Below are 22490 nucleotides of genomic sequence, written 5' to 3'. Positions count from 1 at the left end.
GCGTCGCTTACCTGGGGAACACATGGCACCAGGATGCACTATGGGAAGAAGGCAAACCGGTGGAGGCATTGTCATGCTTTGGACAATGTTCTGCTGGGAAACCTTGGGTCCTGCCATCCATGTGGATTTTACTTTGACATGTACCACCTACCTAAGCATTGTTGTAGACCATGTACACCCTTTCATGGAAAGTATTTCTTGATGGCTGTGGCCTCTTCCAGCAGGATTATATGCCATGCCACGCCACAAAGCAAAAATGGTGCACCACCAAAATGTCAGTTATGGAGTGGCCTTCATGGATTAGGCTTGTTTGGACTGTCCTTTCAGCAGTTGAGAAGGTCAGCATAGGTACTCTGTCCAGTCTGCCACAAACGCAATGAGTTGTCATGCACCATGTGTTCTGACACCTTTCTATCCTAGCCAGCATTTTATGCTACAGTAGCTCTTCTGTGGGGGTCAAATCAGAGCATAGATGCCCATGACCTTATCAGTTCACAATTTGTGTTTCCCTTTACCATTTTGGAGATGCACTGACCCAGCCATCTACCCATCACAATTTGGCCCTTATTAAAGTGGCCCAGATCCTTATATTTGCCCATTTTTCATGCTTCCAACACAACAACTTTGATATGATATTTAGTCAAATTAAAATAAGTAAAATTCAATATCTTTACATATAAGAATATTTACATTTACATGTATGCTTTGTTTAAAAGGTCAGATGTTTTCTCATACCTAATCCCTTGTGTTGAATTAAGTATTCAGAATAACACTCCAAGGGATTTGATTTAAAATGAATGAGGTGTGAGGTCCATGCCAACCCCAGTGCATAGGCCTACTGTAATTAAAGCAAAACTCATTCATAAGAGAAACATTTCAAAGATTGTAATTTTCACCGATTTTCAGCCCCTGGTAAAAGTAGTTAATCGCAATAAAAAACAACTGGACTCAGGCTTAATTCGTGGTTTTGAATACTTTTATAAGTTTATTTTCCCTTAAAAACATTTAAGAGCTATAATTAAGGAGTTCTGTCTCATGATTTACAGCTCGATTCTTCCTCCGGAGGATCATAAATGGAAGGGCGATGTCACGCTTTGTCTGGCCTCAAGTACTCACTTTTCATATATGGCCATGCAGTCATGACAGAGTGACCGTGTGTGTGCTAAAAACAGAGTGCACACCGTGACAGCGCGGGCGGGAGGGGGAGGGGGAGGAAAAGTCACAGCGCTTGGGAGACGCATTCCTCAAACAGGGACACGGTACCAGTAACAAGTTTAATTTCGTTGCAGAAATAGGTTTATATTTTGGTTTACAATTACAGTTTGGTTGCATTTCACTCGGCCTGAGTCACGAGTCTCTGAAACGGTCCCATTCCAGAAACCTCGACATCATGGACGGCCTGGAAAAGCAGCTAATCTGTCCGATCTGCCTCGAGATGTTCACCAAGCCGGTGGTGATCTTACCCTGTCAACACAACCTCTGCCGGAAGTGTGCCAATGACATATTTCAGGTAGTGAAACACTTATTTCATGATGTTTGGTGGTTTACAAAGCCACTGAGCCACTGTCGTGTTGCCTAAATTAACAAGTTACTTTAAGCAATCCTTAGGTGCTGTATTTCACTTTACCGGTGTGCAAATATTTTACTTCGTTCACAAGGTCTTTTGGGTGGAAAACGCTGCCATTAATTTACATGAAAGCTTTGAACTGACCAACAGCTCCTAGTAATATACTATAGTAATACTATAGTAATAATAATATAGTAATATACACTACCAATCAAAAGTTCGGACACACCTTTTAATTCAATGTTTTTTGTTTAGGGATTTATTTTCTACATTCTAGAACAATACTGGAGATTTCAAAACTATGAAATAACACACATGGACTTAAGTAATCCATATGTAATGACAACAAAAAACAGTCAGTTGTTATTTTAAGACACGAAGGTCAGGTGTTCTGGAATAGTTCTTGCAAGAACAGTATTGTCAAGTGCATTTGCAAAACCCATCAAGCACCATGATGAAACTGGCTCACATGAAGACCATCCCAGTAAAGCAAGACCAAAACTTACCTCTGCTGCAGAGGAGAAGTTCATTTACAGTTACCAGCCTCAGAAATCACCAATTAACAGCACCTCAGATTAGAGCCGTTATGAAGGCTTTACAGAGCATCAGTAGCAGACATATCTCAATATCAACTGTTCAAAGGACATTATTGTGTATTTCGGCCGCCTTCAGCATTGTTTTACAATGTAGAAAGAAATAAACATCAGGAAAGACCATGGAATTAGAAGGTGTGTCCAAACTTTTGACTGGTAGTGTACATAGTAATAATATAGCAGTAATATGCTATAAACCAACGAAATAATATTCATTTAATAATTAAATGAATTGAATAAAAGGTTTTTTTTTTATAATAGGCAAAGATCATACCAAAATATTAATAAAAGGCAACCAAACAATTTGCAGTTAAATTTTCTATTCAAGCACAAGTAATTTGTGCCAAATAAATTATTTTGGCACTCAATAGCCATAAGTAAAATGGAGATATCTGGTACCGAAAGGCAAGCCGAAAGAAGAAAATCTAAACCTAGGACAGCGGTCTTTGCACTATAGGCCCAGTGAAAAAGCAATTTAGGTACATGTGTTATTAATGTTAAATAACCTATACTTTATTACTTACTCGTTATTAGTTACTGCTCATTAACACTATTATCTAATCATCTAATAGCCAATAATGTGGCAGCAGCATGATGCATAAAATCATGCAACTATTTTAAACATCAAAATAAAAAAAATTGAATCTCAATCTGTGCCAGGAAGAATCAAGACTGTTCTGAGAGTATTAGTATATTCATATTCTATATAGCTGCATATACTGTATATAGGACTTTTGTCCAAGACTGTTAGATTCTGTTAGACTGGAAACTTTGTGATCTATACTGAACTTTTAGAAACTGCTTCAGTTCAGTTTCAGTTCAACTTCAGCCCTGTGTTTTTATTTATCAGCGTCTTAACAAGTGTGTGGTCCTCACCAACTTCTATAAACACATATTAAATTAAATCAGTATTTGTATTTATTAATTATTAAATTAAAACATTATTCAGAATCAATGGAGGAAAAAATAAGCACACCTTGTAATACAATAACCACCATTAGCAACAGTAATTTGACAGTTTGTTTTCTGTAGTAGTTCATGACAAGTGTCCCATGTCCTATGACTAAAAAGCAAGACCAAACATCACCCTGCATGACAGCTGGTATGTGGTGTTTAAGGTAGTGGTGATACACTGTATTTGGTGTATCACCACATGGTGCTATGCATGATGACCAAACATCTTTTCCTTGGTCTCACCATCCAAAGGATGTTCTAGAACATTTGTGGTTTGTTTAGATGCAATTTTACAAACCTAAGTCATGCTGCCATATTCCTTTTGGAGAGTAGGGGTTGTAACCTAGCCACCTGTCCATAAAATTCATACTTGTTCATACTTCTTATGATGGTGGGGATTCTGGTTTATTGACATTACCTGTTTGGACAGTTTAGTTGACAGTACCAACTTTGGACAATTCCATGCTCGCCCTAGTCCCAACTGGGCCCAGGTTAATGTTCATCAGACACACCAGGCATCAGACATAAATGTCATCATGCTCAATGCCACTCTCATGCTTTTCTTTCACAACTGGCTCTGGTGGCTCTGGTATCAGTCCCTCCTCTGGTACTTTCTCTTCCTCTTATCTGGTGCTTTCTCTTCCTCTTCATCTTCCTCTCAGCAGTGATTCAAATGGTAACAAGTAGTACTGCCCTCGACCTGCACTACTGTGGGAGTAGCTTTTACCACTGTGTATGGGCCTTCCCTTCTGGGCTTGTTCCACTTTCTGTTTCTGTCAATGATTACCAACATTAATTTTGTGTACTTGTTTTATCATGTCTACATAGGCCATAACCAGATGTTTAAAGGATCTTTGGGTACTGTAATATGACCAATTGATGTTATAGATTTGACCTCACATTGTTCAGGACACATAACTTACATGTGGACAAGAATTTGTCTACTGTAGCTTGTAAATGTGCAGACCAGTATCTTTCCTTCCTCTCTGAAACAGTCATGAAACTCATGTACATCTGTAATGAGAATGTTGAAAAACGCTGTAGGAGTGACAACTGTACCTTCATGTAAACAGGGTGACCCGTGCGCTCAGCCCGCTTTTTCCTTAAGAAGAGCGGTATCCATGGGATTTAGTGACCATCTCACCTGGACTGACAGTCCACCTGGGCCTCCCAGTTCTGCTGACAATGGCAGTAGACTATGCTGTGCTCAATTACCAGCAAAAGTAGCAAAATCAATAAAAAAGTTAAAATGTTAAGCAAAATAAATAATCTCAAAATCCATGGTTGTTATGGTACAAGTAGACCTTATTTCAAAGAAAAAAGGCCAGACAGTTAAATGGAAGTACCAAGAGTCAATGCACATTCTTTATATAGCTTTGCAATATGTTACCTAAACCTAAAAGTTTTTTTCTTTGCAAGACCTCTCATTTGCTACCATAATCTTCCAGCCCCTAGGGACTTTCCAACTGCATAACATATTTATTTAAAAAAGATAAACATTTAATGGGTTTAATGGATTAATGAGCTAAATCTTGAGCAATGTCTGTATGGAAACCACCTAAAGGTTTGAGGTTATTCCAGTTCATGCAGTATATTCACTTGTACTTTAGGTATATGTGAAAGACAAGACAAGCAACACATGAACACAAACAAGCAAGAAGCAGGTGAAAACATGCTCTTTTATTAGTCATAAACTGAATGGTGAAGCATTGTTGGTGAAGCATTGTTGCATCAGAGAAGCATTGTTGCTGGGCCAGGCATGGTGACCTTCTGATGGGAGAAGACCAGCAACAAGGCCCAAGGATAGTCATTCTGGCACAGCAGGTTCTAGTAGCCTTGTATTCCCTATTTTCTCTAGAAGCCAGAAAAAAAGAGAGAGAACAGCACTCATGAAACCAGGAATGATTATCTTTTTGTGAGAGCTACACCCCTTTCTACTATTCCTGCTACTGCTGGCTATTCCTAATAGCTGCCGCCACTCTGATTGGCTGCTTCTTTTACTCATTTTTCCGCTTTGTCTTGCAGCCACATGCTCACGTTGGTCTACAACTGTGGTGCTGAAGTGGCGCTGTCCCTTCAGCACCTGGGCGGCAGTCACATGTTAAGTGTTTGCTGGCGGTGAGTCTGGCTTTGCCGTCACACCCTTCATTACTTTAAATTAATCATCTTGTTTTGAATTTACTTAAAATTTCTTTGTAAACCACTACTTGTAGATTTACTTATATTTGTTGTAGGTAGGGCTCCCTCCATAAAAGGATGGCCCTGATACTTCATTTGATTACAGGATTATTTCAACAGGTACATGGGTTAGATGACCCCCAACTCTCATTTATCATCTTCACTTAGAACAGGATTCAATTTGATTAGACGGCTGTTCTGAGAGAGTTCAACAAGTCTCTAAAAGCTCTGTAGTCTTCATGAATGACAGAATTTTCAGAGTGGGTTGACTTTCCTAGCTTGGGTCAGATCACAGCAATATGGTTGCTTACATTTATGCCAGGCTACAGGTAGAGCTGTGTGATTAATCCTTTTTATTGAATAATTCGAATTTATGGTTTATGTCAATGTTGAAAAACAAAAATCGATTTTACAATTTCGCTTTGGTTTGGCACAGTGAGCTTCCATAGTTTTGCGACTTTTGCACTTTACAAATCCCTCATATTTTGTTATATTACTTTATTGTGCTAGAATAACCAGAACTTGGACTGGTGAAAGTTTGCACTTTATTAATTCCAAAAGAAGATTTTTATGTTGTTGTATTGATTATTGTTTTTCTAAAATAACAAGAAAACTTGTTAATGAAAGTAAGTTTGCACTTTGCACTTTTAGTCCAAATAAGCAGTTCATACTGTATGTTTGGTTATATTGTTTTTACTCAAATAAAAAAAAAATCTATCCTATAGTCTCTAGTGTTTTATTCTTTTTTTTTTTTTTTGTTAGACAACTCCAAAAATAATCATTTTAAAATCGAATTTTGTCTCAAAAAATCTGAGATTCCATTTATAGGACATATCGCCCGGCTCTAGCTACAGGATATGTTTGCATGTCCCTTCTAGACATATAATGAAATGAACAGGCAACATAGATCATGTCACTAATTTCAAAAGAGAGTTCCATGAGGAAAAAAAATTTAAACTCTTTTCTGGGTTAGGTGGTATCTCAGTTACATTTGCAACATAATGCAAGGACAAACCACATAATCGGTCTCCGGGGTTCATCACCTCAAAGGTCTCTCATAAGATTAGATTGCTTTCTGATGGTCCATAAAGATGAGGTGAGGTTTGTTGTGTTTCTGACAGTTTTAGGGTTTTCATATCTGAATCTGATTCCTTACTGGAGATGGCCTTTTGGGAAACATCAGTTTTCTGAATAGAAATTCAGGGTTGGACTTAGTCTAATGTGTCTGTTGTTTGCTGTATCCAGCAACAGAAGCAGCAGCAGTTTTTTTCAACTGGGGCTTGAAAAAGTCTAAACCATGTAACTTATTTGCAGTTAAAGAAATTGCAGTCCTGAAAATTTGTTGTTTCTGAAATAGCAGGTTAGATGTAGCTGACTCAACCCTGAATAAGTTTAAGAAAAACAGAGTGAAGGAAATCAGGGTGTACAAATTTCATGTTTAGAAGAAAAGGATTTTATGTGTTAGGACTGATTGGAAAAGCATTCAGAAATGATCACATGTATGTAAGTAATGGTCTATAGAAATGTTTAACGATAAGATGTTGCCTTTAGTGTTCTAAAACACCACTGATTTTTACATTATGATTTAACGTGTGTGTGTGTGTGTGTGTGTGTGTGTGTGTGTGTGTGTGTAAAGGCCTCCAATCCCTATTTGCCAACACGTGGGGGTTCTACTTTGAGTTCTGGTGGCCGGTTCCGCTGCCCCTCCTGCAGACACGAAGTGGTCCTAGATCGACATGGTGTTTATGGACTCCAACGGAACCTTCTAGTTGAAAACATAATCGACATGTACAAACAGGAGACAGTCAGGTATTTCTGTCAATTCTGACAAACCCAGCTCCAGCTAACCAGAGAAAACACAGTCGAGAGTTTCTTAGTGATTTCCTGTCAGTGAACAAATTCTACTCTTACATAAGGACCATCTCAAAGGGTGGCCAAACAGGGCTGTCACCCAGGATCACCCAATTCTGACTAGGCACCAGCTAAAAGGTGTATTCAAATTTAGCTGCACTTGCATGGGCCATAACATTGATTATCTTCTTACAAGGGCAACTATCAGATTGAGATAGATTAGGTGAACAGTCAGTCCTCAAAGATAATGTGATGGAAGCAGGAAAAAAGGGGCAAGCATAAGGATCTGAATGATTTTGACAAGGCCCAAATTGTAAAGGCTAGACAACTGGGTAAGAGCATCTAAATGTCATGTCTTGTGAGGTGTTTCCAGTTGTAGTAGTGAGTACCTACTAAAGTGATCCAAGGAAAGACAACCAGTGATCTGGCAACAGGGTCATTGGTCTAAGGCTCATTTATGTGCATGGAGAGAAAAGGCTAGTGCATCTGGTCCAATCCCACAGAAGATATAGCACAAATTGCTGAAAAACTTAATAAAAGGTGAAAGAAATATAGAAAGGTGTCAGAACACAAAGTGATTTGCAGCTTGCTGCATAGCTGCAGACCATTCAGAGTGCCCATGCTGACCCCTGCCTGCTGCCAAAAGTGCCTACAATGGGCACATGAGCATCAGAACTGGACCGTGGAGTCCTGAGGAAGAGATGGCATTTGGGTGCACTGTCGGAAGAAAGCAAGCAAGTGGAAGCAAGTGATGCTCTTGGTAATGTTGGGAAACATTGGGTCCTGGCATTAATGATGATGTTACTTTAATATGTTCCACCCATCTATACATTGTTGCATACAAGTATACCACTTCATGGCAACATATTTCCCATGGCAGGGGCCTCTTTAAACAGGATAATGTGCCCTTCCAGCAGGATGATTTAAAAAATGTTCAGGAATGGTTCGAAAAACATGACAACAATTTCAAATTCCCCAGATCTCAGTCTGTGCAATCTGCTGGACAAGGCCAGGCAGAGCTCTTTTGCAAGGCTACACAAGGGGGGCCTACACATGTGGTATTAATGTTATGGCTGCTGAATATATATATATATATATATATATATATATATATATATATATATATATATATATATATATATATATATACACTATATTGCCAAAAGTATTCGCTCACCCATCCAAATAATCAGAATCAGGTGTTCCAATCACTTCCATGGCCACAGGTGTATAAAATCAAGCACCTAGGCATGCAGACTGTTTTTACAAACATTTGTGAAAGAATGGGTCGCTCTCAGGAGCTCAGTGAATTCCAGCGTGGAACTGTGATAGGATGCCACCTGTGCAACAAATCCAGTCGTGAAATTTCCTCGCTCCTAAATATTCCACAGTCAACTGTCAGCTGTATTATAAGAACGTGGAAGTGTTTGGGAACGACAGCAACTCAGCCACGAAGTGGTAGGTCTGACGGAGTGTGGTCAGCGGATGCTGAGGCACATATTGCGAAGAGGTCGCCAACTTTCTGCAGAGTCAATCGCTACAGACCTCCAAACTTCATGTGGCCTTCAGATTAGCTCAAGAACAGTGCGCAGAGAGCTTCATGGAATGGGTTTCCACGGCCGAGCAGCTGCATCCAAGCCATACATCACCAAGTGCAATGCAAAGCGTCGGATGCAGTGGTGTAAAGCACGCCACCACTGGACTCTAGAGCAGTGGAGACGCGTTCTCTGGAGTGACGAATCACGCTTCTCCATCTGGCAATCTGATGGACGAGTCTGGGTTTGGCGGTTGCCAGGAGAACGGTACTTGTCTGACTGCATTGTGCCAAGTGTAAAGTTTGGTGGAGGGGGGATTATGGTGTGGGGTTGTTTTTCAGGAGCTGGGCTTGGCCCCTTAGTTCCAGTGAAAGGAACTCTGAATGCTTCAGCATACCAAGACATTTTGGACAATTCCATGCTCCCAACTTTGTGGGAACAGTTTGGAGCTGGCCTCTTCCTCTTCCAACATGACTGTGCACCAGTGCACAAAGCAAGGTCCATAAAGACATGGATGACAGAGTCTGGTGTGGATGAACTTGACTGGCCTGCACAGAGTCCTGACCTCAACCCAATAGAACACCTTTGGGATGAATTAGAGCGGAGACTGAGAGCCAGGCCTTCTCGTCCAACATCAGTGTGTGACCTCACAAATGCGCCTCTGGAAGAATGGTCAAAAATTCCCATAAACACACTCCTAAAGAGTTGAAGTTGTTATAGCTGCAAAGGGTGGACCGACGTCATATTGAACCCTATGGATTAGGAATGGGATGTCACTTAAGTTCATATGCGAGTCAAGGCAGGTGAGCGAATACTTTTGGCAATATAGTATATATATATATATATATATATATATATATATATGTATATATATATATATATATATATATATATATATATACATATATATATATATATATATATATATATATGTATATATATATATACCTGCCTAATATTGTGTTGGTCCCCCTTTTATTCTTCTTTATTCTTGGATCGGACTTGTTTGTCCAGCACATCCCACAGATACTCGACTGGATTGAGATTTCGGGAAATTGGCAGGCCAAGTCAACACCTCGAACTTGTTGTGCTCATCAAAACATTCCTGAACCATTTTTGGCTTTGTGCCTTTGCACATTAAAAGAGGCAACAACCTTCAGGGATTCATCATACCATTTCCATGAAAGGGTGTGCATGGTCTGCAACATTGCTTAGGATGGTAGAACCCAAGGTTTCCCAGCAGAACATTGCCCAAAGCATGACACTGCCTCCGTCGGCTTGCCTTATTCCCATAGTGCACCCTGGTGCCATGTGTTCCCCAGGTATGTAATGCACATGCACACATGGCCATCCACGTGATTTAATAGAAAACATGATTCATTAGACCACGCCACCTTCTTCCATTGCTCAGTGGTCCAGTTCTAATGCTCGCGTGCCCATTGTTGCCGCATTCAGTGGTGCACAGGGTTCAGCATGGGTCTGCGGCTATGCAGCCCCATACGCAGCAAACTGTGATGTACTGTGTATTCTGACGCCTTTCTATCAGAACGAGCATTAACTGTGTTAGCATTTTGAGCAACAGTAGCTCATCTGTTGGATCGGATCACACGGGCCAGCTTTCACTCCCCATGTGCACCAAAGAGCCTTGGCCGCCAATGTCCCTGTTGCCGGTTCACCACTATTCCTTCCTTGGACCACTTTTGATAGATACTGACCACTGCAGACCAGGAACACCCCACGAGAGCTGCAGCCACTAACAGGTGATATGATGAGGAGATAATCAGTGTTATTCACTTCACCTATCAGTGGTCATAATGTGGTTATGGCTGATCGGTATAAGCAAAGGAATATGGTAAAGTAAGAATGTTTTCAAAAATAGAAGTTTTATCAATTAACAAAAATGGAAAGTAAATGAACAGAAGAGAAATGCAGATCAAGTCAAAATTTGCTGTGACCACCCTTACCCTGCAAAACAGCATCAATTCTTCTAGGTACACTTGCACTTCGAGTTTTTGAAGGAACTCAGTAGGTAGGTTATTCCAGACATCTTGGAGAATTAACCACAGATCGTCTGTAGATGTAGGCTGCTTCAAATCCTTCTGTCTCTTCATGTAATCCCAGACACCTCTATGATGTTGAGATCAGGTCTTCATGGGGGACAAACCATCATTTCTTCGTCAGTTCAGAGCACTTACTGCCATTTGTGTTCCTATGTTTTTGTGCATAGTTGAGTCACTTAGCCTTGTTTCCACATTGGACTTTTTAGCTGCATTTCCTCCATGAAGACCACTTCTGGACAGAAGTAGTAGATGGATGTACCAGGGCCCACTGGTTTCTGGAAGTTTCCTACTTCACTGGAAGTAAACCATTAAAATAGAATTTGAAACCATTCTTACTTTACAGCATTTCCTCACACCTCCATAAAACTTAAACATTTTTGGTAAATAGATGAGGGTGGTGTATACAGCTGTATCTGAGAGGGCTAGCCTAAACTATTTTTTTTATTGTATCCAAGTTTCTGTTCAATAAAGTACATTAAAATTCTGATCAGTTTTATTTACAATTAGTGCTTTAGATGTAAGGGATCTAATATTTTGCAGTCCACTAGAACAACTTAGTACTAGCTTAGTAATTTCCTAAATGCAAAATCTACTGTGATAATCATCAAAAATATTGAAACCAAATAATATGTGAACATAATATTCTCTCTTTCTCTCTCTCTCTCTCTCTCTCTCTCTCTCTCTTAGTACCAGCAATAAAGCAGAGCCACAGCAGGATCCAGCTGTTATGATGTGTGAGGTACATGAGGATGAGAAGATTAATATCTATTGTGTGTCCTGTTCTGTTCCCACCTGCTCCTTGTGCAAAGTGTTTGGTGCTCATCAGAACTGTGAAGTTGCACCACTCAGTACTGTCTACGAGAGCCAAAAAGTAAGACATCTTTAATCTTGTTTACTGTTTTATCCTTTTAAATGTTACTTTCTCACTACTTTATTGTGGAAGAGTCTGGATATTGAATGACTTTTGCCAGTATGTATCAATGCTTCCCTCAGCTGGGGAAGCATTTGCAGTTCACAAATGGGCATATGTACTGGCTGAGGGGGCGTGGAATGTGGGACAGGTATTCACAACTCATTTTCGGTTATCAGTTAGGAGTTTCTTCTGTCCAACCCTACATTTAACTTGCATGTCACTGCCTTACTGACAGTAGCAGTCAGGCTAAAATAAAGGGCTTTTTTGGACAGGGGGTTTAGAGGGTCTGAGTAACATGGGCCCACAAATGTATATTGATAATTCACAATACTATCATAACAACATTATATAGTTATATTAATTTGTTGTCGGTAGGAATAGACTTGTACAAGGCTCACTTTTCTATCTGTAAAAATGAAAATGTTCTCTTTTTTTGCCTACCAGCTGTGCCATCAAATGTTAGCAATCCCCTATCAAAAGTGACAGTGGTTAGGTCTTGTCCGTCAAATTAAGAAAGAATAAAGAAATAAAGAAAGAATGTTTTAGGAGGGCAGACCAGGCTTTGCAACCTGCGAAAGACATCGTAACTGTTCTGATACTTTTTACCTCAGTGTAGTAGCAGTCTATAATGAAATTGTAAAAATGTGACTTTATCAGCCTCCCTGCAGTACCGGTATTTACTGGATGTAAATAAGAGATTCATTGTACTTCTTTGCAGACCTGAAGTGATTGACAGCTTCAGTAAAGGCTTGTTTCACTGCCAGAAATATAGTGAATATAGTGAACTGAGCACAAGGTTCAGACCACAGCAGAATTTGGTGAAACATGCTCGTATTCTGAAGCTGACAGAAATAAATTAAGCTCAGGTAATTAAAACAAGTCATGCAATGATAAGAAAATACAACATAGACATAACATCTGAATATGAAATCCTTCACCTGAAGTCACTATATTCTGCAATATTTCCACCTACCTTTTCCCCAATTGAGCTTCTGATTGGAATAATTAAGATGCAACTTAAGATGCAACAGAAGTATCAAGCTGTAAACCCTCTTGTATGTGTCAGTTATTTAAGTATTAATGATTATTGCTCATTTTTTTACTATATTCAAAGAATATATGCATGTCGCTTATGTCAAGTCAAGTCAAATCAAGAAGCTTTTATTGTCATTCCAACCATATATAGCTGACACAGTACACAGTGAAATAAAACAATGTTTATCCAGGACCCTGGTGCTACATAAAACACCAAAGGGCTACATAACACCACAGAGCTAAGGACTGAAAGTAGGTTGTCATAGCCACCTAAAGTGCAACATGTGCAACCTAGTGCAAATAGTGCAAGACAAAAAGACAGACAATACAAAGTGCAACAGACAATACAAAACAAAACAGTGAAGGACAGATACACAAAAAACACAAAATAGCGCCAACCAGTATGCACTGTCCTGGAAGTTTGGCCTTTGCTGCTCTTAAGTCTTGTCCCCTGCTCCGAAGGCGGAGTCTCTAGACTTCAGCAGCGCACACACCTTTGTGGTCATCCATGGCTTCAGGTTGGAGAGTGTGGTGCTGGTCTTCGTGACAGTCATGTCATCAACGCACTTGCCAATGTAGCTGGTCACTGATACAGTGTACTCCTCCAAGTTAATGGAGTCACCACTGGTTGCAGCCTCCCTAAACATGTGCCAGTCAGTGCACTCAAAGCAGTCCTGAAGAGCAGAGGTGGCTCCTGTTGGCCAGGTTTTTACCTGCTTCCGAACTAGTTTAGAGTGTCTGAAGCATTCTGAGCATTGTGAGCATTCTGCAGATCGCTAATAACCCCATAGAGTTCACATAGTGCCTCATTAGCATTAGCGCTGGGGGGAATGTGCACTCCGACAATGAAATCAGTGGTGAATTCCCGTGGTAAATAACATGGCCTGCATCTAACAGTCACAAACTCCACTAGCTATGAGCAGTAATTAGAAACAAGCACAGAGTTCATGCACCATTCTGTGTTGATGTGAACACACACACCACCACCGTAAGTCTTACCACACAGAGCTGCATTTCTGTCAGCATGATACGAGGTGAGCCCATCTAGCCAAATGATGGCGTCTGGAACTCTGTCGCTGAGCCACGTATCCATGAAAACCAAGACGCAGCAGTCTCTAAACTCTCGCCGTGTGGTCTGCTGGAGTCGGATGTAGTACAGTTATTTAGATTATGTTTTATATATAATATTATATTAATATGTTGCTATGTTGTTGACACTCCTAATATTTAAAAAAAATTGTGATAAGGCAGTCTTGTGTTTATAAATCATTAAAAATATAGATTTAAAATGTAATATTCATTGGTTCTGTGACTGGGGTCTAACAGTTATTGATACACCCCTGTCTACACTATCAGCAAAATTTTCTCTAAGTAAAGAGAATTGATGTTCATGCAACATGAATGACAACAGTGTACCCACTATGTTTTAAATTTTATTTAATTTCTTTCTCATTTTAATTTATGTCATGTGTGTAATGTTTTTTAGACAGAGTTATCAGAGGGTGTTGCTATGTTAGTGGGAAACAATGACAGAATTCAGGCCATCATCAGCCTGCTGGAGGAGAGCTGCAGATCTGTGGAGGTGTGTATCTGTCTGTCTCTGTTTCAGATTGTTTGTTCAGGACATATTATATTATATTTGGTCCATGGGTCTGTAGGACCCTAGCTAAAAATTTTCCCGGAAGAAAAACACGTCTAACTGTGGAATCATGAGAATTAGATTATTTCTTTCTTCACTTAAGGTTAACATTAAAACTTTTGACTCCAAATCTCTGCTTTGTTATTGTTTTTATTAATTATTCTTTATGTTAGTTATTATTTTCAATAATCAGTGTGGATAAAGCATTAAACTGTTATGAATGTAGAATAAATAACAATATTATATCATATGCCAGACCCCTGACCCTGACCCCTAGAACAGCATTTTAACAGGTCACTGTATATTACATGTCCTTAAATGTGTGAAGTAGATTCTCTATTAAATGAGATATTCTTTATTTGCCCATTTACATAAAATATCCTTGACTGAATTTCGGTTGGATTATGTACCATATATTGAAGATGCATGGCATTAAGTATAGTTGATGTTATAATGATCTTATTGTCTGTATTAGCCACCTCACTGCAATTATCAGTTAGCTTTTTTCAGAAATTTATTGGAACATTAATCAGTAATTCCACCTCATAGGAATATAATTTTAAAATTTTATTGCAGCCATAAATGTGTATGCCATTCATTTCTGTCTATCATGTGCATAGGAGAATGGGCGCAAGCAGAAAATGCATGTGTGTGAGTCATTTGATCACCTATATGCATTACTGGAAGATAGGAAAGGAGATCTGACACTTAAAATCAGCTCTGAACAGCAGGAGAAACTTAATTACATCAAAGGCCTACAGCGCAGGTACACACACACACACACACACACACACACAAACACCACTATATAGACAAAAGTATATAGGCACTTGACATCACTCCATATATACCTGAAAATCACATTCCAGATTAGGCCCAGGTTTTGCTATTAAGGTCACTCTCTAACATTAGCAAACCTTATTGATATGGACCTCACTTTATTGCCAAGGGCATTGCCATTATAGAACAGGTTTAGACCACTTAGTTACTGTAAAAGGGAATTCTTAATACATTAGCATAAAGACATCCTACAAAATTTCAATTTTGGGGAAACAGGATGGGGAAAACACATATGGGTGTGATCACACACGCACACACACACACACAAACAATCAATCAATCAGCTCCTGAATTTTTGGTGCTCTTACTTGCACAGGTACACAGAGCACCTGGACAAGAGTGCAAAGCTTGTGGAGACAGGAATCCAAACCATGGAGGAACCAGAGATGGCCATCTTCCTGCAGGTCCAGATACACTCTTGTAAAATGTGTTTTTCTGGTTATTACTATTCATTACTATAGTTAAAAAAGCTAAATCTAAACCTTGACCCAGAAAGCTTTTGTTCAAAGCTTTTACAGTCAGCGATAAGAAAAACAAAAATCAAAAGCACTAAATAAATAGTAATAATAAATAAAAAAGAGAGCTGTAAGACTAAACACACAATAAACACTATAAAGTAAAAAATGCAATAAAATACAATAAGAAAAATATGGAATAAGATGTGAAATGTGAAATATTATTCATTCATTTTGCAGTTTATTTACACTGTATACTCAAATGGTAAGTACTGTATTGTTGCTGGAAAAAAAGCTGTGCTTTCTGTGTGATGATCATTTCTGATCTCAGGTGGTATGTTGAGTGGTGTTCTCTGCAGTCTGTATGACTCTTTAGAGAGAATTCCTCTCTGCCTGGGTCGTGTCCCCAAACCAGGCAGTGATACCATATGTGAGGATTCTCTCCTTAACAGCCTGATGAAATAATGCCACTGCTGGGCATTTTTCACTGTAGCAACAGCATTTTATGTTTATGTTATATTTTATGAGACTGTAGGGGCTGCATTCTGCTGAAGTCCAATATTATTTTCTTAGGCTGGTCTATATCGAGGATTAGGCCATTTTTCTCTCCAGAGACAAGAAAGTTGTTGACCAGTTCCCTGTGCCCTGACTTGTCCCCACCCTTCATGAGGCATGGGATGGTTGTGCCATCTGCATACTTTATGATGACAGTGTTGTCTATACTCTCAGCACTTGTGGTCTGTCACTCAGAATGTCTAAGATCCAGTTGCAAGTGGGAGTTGGGACCCTGAGATCCATCAGATTCACGATCAGCTTTCCTGGTCAGATGGTACTGAACACAGAACTATAGTCCAGGTTCAGTCATAGTCAGTATGTTACATTTTTTATAGAAATTATTGGTTTCTGTGTTGTATGATTGTGCCTTGGGTCCCAGTACTGGGCTTTTAATTTGGAAAAATACATAGAGTACATATTGCAAACAACACTCTTGATCTTGACAATTTACTTTACCCCTGGAGCTGGAACGTTCACTCTTTCATCTTCAGTTGCATATTGTGCTCCAGAATAAAACTATTTATTGACCTAAATGCTGTCTGTCTTTCTTGCCCTTTCTAACAGAATACAAAGCCTCTACTACAAAAGTGAGTAAACACAGAACGATATAACAAAGTTTTGATCATTTACATAATTTCAGTCCTTTTATGATGTTTCTTTTTCTCCCTCAGGATATCAGATGGCAGGAACACCTCTCATTTGGAGAAATTGGAGCGTGGTTATGAAAATATGGATCATTTTACTGTCAGTTTTGAGCATGAAAAGAGAGCCATCTTTAACATTGACTTCACCAAAGGTAATTATGTGTGAGTGTACAAGTCTGTGCTTTTTTAAAAAGGTAATCCACTGTACATAATATAAAGCATATTATAAAGGTTTGTTGCATAACTGGAAAATTTCTGGATATGTGTATATATGAACGATACATTATCTGTTCATTCTGAATAATGCACTTTTATTCAGTTATATCCATATTCTATAGGAAGGAAAGTGAAGATTTCCTTCAGATGACATAATAGTGTAACATAATGTTACACCAGTTACACTTACAGTTGTTTTAGTCAGAAGCCTTGATGTGTCACAAACAAATGTGAATGAAAAAAAGCTTTCTTATTTGCCTTGTGATCCTTCAATAGTATGATAGTAGTACACACTAAACTAACTACAAATTAGATTTTTTTTTTTTTTACAATGGTGAAAGTTCACTCAAATCTAAGTTATATTTATTACTAGGTGCTTATAGTTATTATCCAGTTTGACTGGTTACTTAAAAAAATAACCATATTGACCTATAAATAATGTCAGCTTAATGTGTTCTGTTTATCTCTAAGGCTCCATCACATACCTACAATATTACTGTATTAACACCACAACAACAGTTTCTGTTCCTGGGTAGGAAGTGTTTGCTTAAGCAAATACTAATTGCTTATGCTTTAAAAGTATAGAAAATGACTTTTGAATTTTGCTTCAGAAAGCTTAGGAAAAAATGTCTTAAAGTTGCTTGAAGATAGTGGCATCAGCACCCTCTGGGGGTCCACTTCCATCTGATGTTGTTCTTCCCCACAGTTCGCTGTGTCCAATCACTCCTTTGGTAGCACACTTTGGTTTCTCTGCTTTCCCAAAAACAAAGATAGCAGGGACAATTGGCAAAACCTCCTTGAAGACCCATCAGTAATCCCACCATTTTCCAGTATAAGAAGTTAGAAAATAACACTTAATTATTAAAAATAAAATTAGCTACATTGTGTATTTTGAACATTAAGTGGGTTTGAATAATTCACAAAAATATGTTTGCTGTGGGTTCATGGAATTTATTTTATACTTACAGTGATTCTGCAAAAATGTCCAGAGCAGTAAAATCAGACTGAAACTTCCCATATGCATATAAAGACCATTAAAGACCATATTTGTTTGTCATCATATAAGTATGATGCATCAAGAAATTGTTCAGAACGCAATATATCACAGTAACCTCCTCATAAAAAACAGTGATTGGAAGAATTTTGTCTTCAGCTCATGTGTGTGTGTGTGTGTGTGTATGTTTGTTTTTTGTATGATGTAGGGGGTGTTTAAGAAGGTGTTTAAGTGTGATTAGATTTTGAATTAACACTTTGTGGTCTGCAGATGATGATGGAGCTGGTGATATTCATGATGAGGCAGAGGATCATGAAAATGAAGTGGTTAATGATACAGGGGTCAGTGGCTGGACTCAGGGGTCTGAAGGATTTAAGACTTCCTCTGTCAAGCAAAATCCTGTCCTGAATTCAGACACCCAGCCAGTTGTGGATAGCATATCTCAACTGACTGCTGCTCAAAGTGCTGCACAGACAGTGGACTCCAGTTCAACGCAAAACACACCAACAACTACTTCCACTACTGTCCAAACAAAAACCACTAGCATGTCACAGAGTACATCCTCAGTCACACCCACTCCAAGCACAGACCCCAGCATGCCAGAAAATACAGCAACAGAGGTAAACCAGTTCAACACTACACATAATTTCAATACACACAAGCAAATGTACTGCATATAACAGGGAAAATTAATTGAGACTAATGATTAGATCTATATTCTTTGTTATGCTGTCTGATTATAGGTGTCACACAATGTTTCATCACCTTCATTATGACGTACTTATGAATAGTATGTGTGAGATAGAGAGATTCTGGACATTCTGCACATTCATGAAGTCTCCAATCAGTTCTTTATGACTGTGGAGTATATATGAATTAAATTGATACATTTTTTGTATTAATTCTGCATGAATTATGAATGGTATTCATAAATTCAAATATATACATAGATACTGTATATAGTATAGCACTCTGAGAGCAGAGATAGAGTATATAGTATAGCCTGTGACAGCAGAACAGACACACAGCTAGTGAGAAAAAGTGCTTTTTTCACTCTCCATCCCACCTTGCATGTGGCACACGCTTGGTCCACAACAGTGGTGCTGAAGTGATGCTATTCCTTCAGCACCTGGGTGGCAGTCGTGCAAATCAAACATCTGGTTAAAGTGTGATCTCTGTGACTTTAACAATGGACTGTATATTCGTGCCTAGTGGTTGAGTATTTCAAAAATTGCTCTGGTGACCCGGGATTTTGACACTTAACAGGCTCTAGAAATTACACAGAATGATGGAAGAAAACCATCCTGTGTAAGTAAGGTCTGCAGGCTGAAATATCTTGTTGATGAGAGAGATCAGAGGAGAATGACCAGATAAACACACTCTACAACCATGGTCAGCTGAAAAGCATCTCAGAATGCAGAACACAAAAACCTTGCGGTGGATGTGCTATCACAGCAGAAGACCACATCAGGTTTTACTCCTGTCAAGCAATATTAATATTTTTTATTTATTCATATTTTGCATTCTCTTCTGAAATATATTATTGACAACAACTTGAGGAAAAAGTATAATATACATTGAGAACATACAAATTATTTACATTAATTTCAAAATTTTTTCAACATTCATTCAACATATTCAACATTTTTTTTTCTGTTTTTCTAAAATATTCTAAATATTCTGTTTATACCCAAATATCAGAAATGCTGCAACTAAAGAGGTAGCGTCTCTGTGAGAATATTTTCTCAATTGTTCATCCAACTGTATATAAAATGTCTTGCTCAGTTATAGCTACATACCTATCTTCTCAATTCCAGTTTTTCCCATCTCTCTCTCTCTCTCTCTCTCTCTCTCTCTCTCTCTCTCAGGGATCCACCAACCCTAGTGCAGGAGGAATTGCCAATCAAAGCTCAGATGGTCCACGCCATGTTTTCTCCTTTTCCTGGCTCAATACACCCAAATAAAAATTCTGTACTTAATGGGGAAATTTATCCCAATTTATGTATTTTTAACAGACATTCAGCTGAAACAACATGACGTTTTGTGTGTGTGTGTGTTATTTATACACACACAAGCCATAGAGAATATATTCTCCACTCTCCATTTCAGACTCCAGCACTGGGACAATGTATTGGACACAGAATAATACTAAAAATATATAATTCACAGTAATTAATGTGATAACTGCTCAGTAAAGGGGTGAGTGTGGAATAAAAGAATATGAATATAAATTTCTCTACTGTTTATTTTATAACACAACTTCCCGTGTAACCACTGCAATAATGCATCGCAACAATACAAAATTAGCACAATGAACGATTGAACAGTATGAAAAGATGTCTGACAAATCATTAGGATGGACATTATCATTTAGAAATAACATGTAACTTTTACTTTCCAAAAAACTCCATCATTTTTCGGTTGTTGCTTGCCTGTTGAGCTAATTGTTCAGCCCGCGCCATCTCCAGCACTTCGCGCAACAGGTGAAATGTCAGATCCAGGGAGATTGGTGGTTCGTCGCCCCGACGCTTCCTCTCCTCCGAGTCCGGCAGCTGGATGAAGTTGTCCGGTAAAACGTTACCAAGTTCATTGACCTCTTCCTGTAACAGCCTCTGTGTGAGCTGCAGCTGGAGCGCGCGGTTAACGGTGGTCCCTCGTGGCAGAGAGCTTTGTTCAGAAGAGCGCGTACTCTGCTTTGGGTCATCCAACCTGATGAAGTATTCTTCTCCCAGTCGCATGAGGATCGGTAGAATGGGTCGCTGCCGTTCCGTTAGTCTATATCCAGCTCGCTCATTCTTGACACTGGCCATAGCTTTGCATTCGTTTCGCGGAATGAAGGTGCTGAGCCCCGCCACCAACACAAACAGCAGGTACAAACGCTTCATTTAGGGGGATTGTCGGCGAGCTGTAAATGTAAATGCAATCACTGAAAAATAAAAAAATGTTATTCACCTGCCCAAGCATGATTTATCAGGAAGGAAATAAAGCGGGACTTAAGCAAAACTCAACAACTTTTACTCTTGTGCGCTTGGCATGTACAGTAATTGTGATTTGGAAAGTCAAACTGCTTTTATTTCAGTTTTAACTAACAAATAGGCTATATTTATCTAGACCAGTTAAAATATTTTGCAATGAATAAACGGCATATTCATATTTCTGTTAAAAATAATAATTCGGATAAATTTCTACCTATAGTAGTAGACTACTATCATTAAAAATTAAAAATTGCATAACCTCTAATAAGCTTCAAACCTGGTAAATAAAACAACAGAGTCCTAACAGTAACCCTATCCGCAAACGTGTAAGAGGTGTTTCCTTTACCTGCTTCTCACAATCTCACAAGCAGACACGAGTCCCTGCAACATGAGCTTCCATCAAATTTATAGCGGAGAGGAGTGCTTAACTTTACCGTGCTCACGCCCCAGCACAGCTCAATAAGACTTAGGACTCGCGTTCAATGGTATGGAAAGCCGTTTATCCCTTATATTTATATTTTACTATGAGAATTGTATTTAATCAAAACTTCTTTACATACTGATTTCTCTTCTGTTATGTTTGTACTAGTTGTTTATTTATAATAATAATAATAATAATAATAATTATTATTATTATTATTATTATTATTATTATTTGTTGTTGTTGTTGTTGTTGTTTAATAGTGTTTAGGTTTTTATATATTATCGCTCAAAAACTCAAAAGTCAGAAAGATATAAAGTACAGATACACAGCTTTTCTCAAGTGTTTTTCACATATAGAGTACAAAATGCATTGGCTGTTCTATAGACTACAAGAAGGAGAAAGAATTTTAAAGTTAAAAAACAATAATCTTTGAAATGTAGTCAGAATGTATTTTGACTTCAACAAATACCACCACAACAAATCAAATCAAATAAACAAATCAAGGTCACACAAAAACGACAGAGGTTAGGTGACCAGCAAACAGGGTTAAAGTTAAGCACAACAAATGTGAATGAATGTGAATTTGCAGGGTGGTGGTTTGTGAATGTCTCAGAGTGTGTGTGTGTGTGTGTGTGTGTGTTAGTATTAGAGTATTAGAGTTCATTGACTGGATTGACTTGCACAGCCCTCTACAAACCTTTCCACAATTTAGGTATTTAGATATGAGCTAAAATAGGTTGGTATTTGGAACTGTCCATGATTCCTTCATTTTTGACTCAGGACCAGATGAAGAGAAACAGGCCCAATCCATGCCACCACCTTGGTTCCTTATTGCTGTCATGTTCTTTTGGTGATAATTTGTCTTGTTATTACACCAAAAATATTTATTTTAGAAATGTGCCCAAAATGCATTAGTCTCATCAAGCCATATAACATTATATAACAATATTACCTACCCTATAACCCAGAATACAACAGTTTCCTGTCACATTCAGGGAGTGACCAGTATGATAACAAGAAGTGTATATCTTCCCATTTCCTTAACTTTGGAGAAATAATTTT

At 38.6% G+C, this 22490-nt stretch overlaps 2 protein-coding genes across 8 annotated transcripts; one reads left to right on the top strand and one right to left on the bottom strand.

The window, feature by feature from the left end:
• The first annotated feature begins 1141 nt into the window (after window positions 1-1141).
• Window positions 1142-20245, top strand: trim55a (tripartite motif containing 55a). 7 transcript variants are annotated; one of them, XM_058417957.1, is made up of 12 exons: window positions 1184-1510; window positions 5140-5232; window positions 5349-5412; window positions 6929-7101; window positions 11426-11609; window positions 14173-14268; window positions 14946-15091; window positions 15482-15569; window positions 16740-16762; window positions 16847-16971; window positions 18300-18649; window positions 19898-20245. In XM_058417957.1, the coding sequence occupies exons 3-12, from the start codon at window positions 5371-5373 to the stop codon at window positions 19991-19993; spliced, it is 1323 nt and encodes a 440-aa protein (XP_058273940.1). In that variant the 5' UTR covers window positions 1184-1510; window positions 5140-5232; window positions 5349-5370; the 3' UTR covers window positions 19994-20245. The 7 variants fall into 7 exon arrangements, with proteins under 7 accessions (XP_058273944.1, XP_058273938.1, XP_058273940.1 ...); XM_058417955.1 differs by lacking the exons at window positions 5140-5232; window positions 5349-5412 and having other exon boundaries at window positions 1148-1259; window positions 1378-1510; XM_058417958.1 differs by lacking the exon at window positions 5349-5412 and having other exon boundaries at window positions 1185-1510.
• A 134-nt stretch (window positions 20246-20379) lies between these two features.
• On the bottom strand, window positions 20380-20945 carry LOC131371102 (corticoliberin). The gene has a single exon (XM_058418862.1). The coding sequence runs from the start codon at window positions 20912-20914 to the stop codon at window positions 20420-20422; it is 495 nt and encodes a 164-aa protein (XP_058274845.1). The 5' UTR covers window positions 20915-20945; the 3' UTR covers window positions 20380-20419.
• Window positions 20946-22490: the final 1545 nt, after the last annotated feature.

This window comes from Hemibagrus wyckioides, linkage group LG20, assembly GCF_019097595.1.
Source record: "Hemibagrus wyckioides isolate EC202008001 linkage group LG20, SWU_Hwy_1.0, whole genome shotgun sequence".
Classification (NCBI taxonomy): domain Eukaryota; kingdom Metazoa; phylum Chordata; class Actinopteri; order Siluriformes; family Bagridae; genus Hemibagrus; species Hemibagrus wyckioides.
The sequence above is the reverse complement of the archived record's forward strand: the minus strand, read 5'-3'. Positions and strand labels throughout refer to the sequence as shown.